We start from the raw sequence: 2,552 nt of genomic DNA, 5'->3' as shown, positions 1-2,552 counted from the left end.
GGGGACCCCCGGGCGGGGCGGCGCGGGCGCGGTGGGAGGAGAGGGCTGACGTGTGGCGGGGCCGGCCGGGGGCGGGGCCGCGGGGAGGGCGCTGCGAACGCGCCAAGTGGCGGCGGGCCGGGGCGGGGCTGGGGGCTGAGGGACGGCGGGAGGTGGGGCCAGCTGGGCGCCGGGCTGCGGCGGGCCGGGAGGTGGGGTGGCGGCGGCGGCCCGAGGATCGCGCGGGGCCGCGGAGCGCGGCGGGGCGGGAGCAGCTGAGGGCCGCGGTCGGCGGCGGCCGGGAGGCGGAGAGGGGCCGCGGGAGCGGGCGGCGGAAGGCGCGGCGCGCGGGGCGGAGGAGCGCGGGGCCGAGGGCGCCGGCGCGCGGAGAACAGCCGAGGCCGGCGGACGCGCCGAGCGGCCGCGGGGCTGACGCGCGCGGGCCGCCGGCTCCTTCCGCCCCCCTCAGCCGCGGCGCCCCCGGCGGCGCGCTGGCGCGCCATGGCGGTGGCGGCGGCGCTGGCGGGCCGCGGAGCGCGCGCGGCAGGGAGCCGGCCCCCGGGCGGCGGGCGGCGGAGGCGGGGCCTGGGCGAGGCGGCCGCGCGGCGGCGGCGGCGGCGGCAGCGGCGGCGGCGGCGGGACGAGGCGGCGGCGGCGGCGGAGGCGGCGGCGCGGGGCGCTCGGGCTGATGGCGGCGGCGGCCGGCCCCGGGACGGCGCTGTCCCCGCGGCCGTGCGACAGCGACCCGGCCACCCCCGGAGCGCCGTCCCCGAAGGTGAGGCGGCGGCAGGTGGCGGGGCGGACGGGACGGGGCCGCGGCGGCGGCGCGGCACGGGGCCAGCCGCGGGTTCCGCCGGGACGAGCCGGAGGCCGCACCCGGCCCCCGGGTGCCGCCGCCCCCCGAGGCCGCCCCCGCTCGGCCGCCGCGGCCGGGTCCCTGAGGCGGCGGGGGCGGCCTGGCCCCGCGGAGTGCGGGGCGGAGTGCGCGTCGCCGGGGTTCGGAGCGCGCCCGGCGGAAGCGGCTCTCGGGGCCGCGGCGTCCCGGCCGCGAGCGGGGAAACCGGCCCCGGAGGCTCCGGGGTGGCTCGGGTGGCTCTGGACTGTGTTGCCTCGCCGAGAACCCGGCAGACAGCTGGAGCACAAAATAGTCCGTGAACTTAGTTTAGTAACTAGACCAGCACGCAGGCGTTCTGATTTTTCCTGCGAAACTCTTTTTGTGATTTGAAATGTAGTCGGTGCCGTTTCCCGGAGCTAAGGGGACCGCGTGCTCAGCCGGAGGCGACTGGAGAGCAGCCGGGCTGCGCGCTAAAGCGCGTGTGCGCCATCAGGGGTTTGGGGAGAAGGTGGGCCCCCCGGAAGCGGCCGCTGGAGCAGGCTGCGGAGAGCCTCGGGGGGCGCGCACCTGCGGGGGGAGCGCACCTGCGGCCTTGGCATACCACCTGTGGCTCGGAGTGCGGGCGGTCCCTAACGCGCCGCTCCACCGCGCACCTGTGCGGGCAAGGGGCCGCCGACCCACGCTCCCTCGTGCTCGCAGTGCCTCTGCTTAGCACTGCTAATAGCACATGCAGAGCACTGCCTATGGAACTCTGGGTTCAGCTTTTTTTGAGGACTTTGAATTTTTAACTTTTTTTTTTTTTTGAGTGTTTCAGCTTTTTAACCAAGGGAAATACACTTAAATCGACGTAAAAGTTCTTAAAATGCTCAATCGCAGGTAAAACAAAACAAAACAAAAACTCTTGAATTTGGTTAAAGGGAGTTATTCCTGAAATACTGAATATGAAATGTCTCAATTGTGATCCTTACTGTTAAGTGTAAAATTTTGGAGAATACATTTATTCTGCCTGTTCTCCATCTCATACTTGGTTGCTTTTCTTCATAGGAATGTACAGAATTCTTTAATTGAACGATTATATTATACAGGAACTAAAAAGGACAGTATGCCATATATTGTACTATTTGGGAAAGGATCGGGGTAAATTCCTAAGTAGCTGGAGCCATTTGAGACTTTCCAATTATCATCACAGTTATATTAACTTTTGTAGGACACTTAATTATTTGCTAGGCCTTGCTCTAAGTGCTTCGCACGTATTTAACTCATTTAATCCTTGCATCAGCCACGCCATGCAGGCGGTACTATCATCTCAATTTTACAGGTAAGGAGAGGCTCACAGAACACAGCACTCAGCTAGTGAAGGAAAGTACCCAGTAAGATCCCAGTCCAGCTTTGGTATACATGACCAATGTAACTTATTACCTCTTTGTATTCATCTACGGGAGTGCCTTCTTTTTAATATGTAGCAAGAAGACCATGGTATTTAACAAAACTGTATTCATCTTACAAAGCTACATGTCCTTGATTTTTTTAAAAAGTTATTTTTGTAAGCCTTATACTCATTAAGCCTTAGGTAATATGTAAATAAATCCATTTTCTAACATCTGATGCCTCATTCGCGTTCTGAATGGAATGGTTCAACTTAAAGTCTTGATATTAATGTCTCATCACGGATAATGTTACCTAAAAATGCTTAGGCCTCCCCTCTTTTGATGGGGGTGTGTGTGTTGCTGTATAGATT

General features: G+C 62.6%; 1 protein-coding gene across 2 annotated transcripts in view; it reads left to right on the top strand.

Annotated features, from left to right (window-relative positions):
* Positions 1-644: 644 nt before the first annotated feature.
* PHF10 (PHD finger protein 10) overlaps positions 645-2,552 on the top strand; it is a 19,821-nt gene continuing 17,913 nt past the window's right edge. For both annotated transcript variants that reach the window (XM_040628076.1, XM_040628075.1), the window contains exon 1: positions 645-754. In XM_040628076.1, coding sequence (XP_040484010.1) covers positions 668-754 — 87 coding nt within the window. In that variant the 5' untranslated portion in view covers positions 645-667. The remainder of the gene's footprint in view (positions 755-2,552) is intronic.

The sequence above is a fragment of the Ursus maritimus genome, unplaced genomic scaffold (assembly GCF_017311325.1).
Source record: "Ursus maritimus isolate PB19 unplaced genomic scaffold, ASM1731132v1 scaffold_13, whole genome shotgun sequence".
Lineage (NCBI taxonomy): Eukaryota > Metazoa > Chordata > Mammalia > Carnivora > Ursidae > Ursus > Ursus maritimus.
Note: the sequence above shows the minus strand (reverse complement) of the source record. Positions and strands in the feature narration are given on the sequence as shown.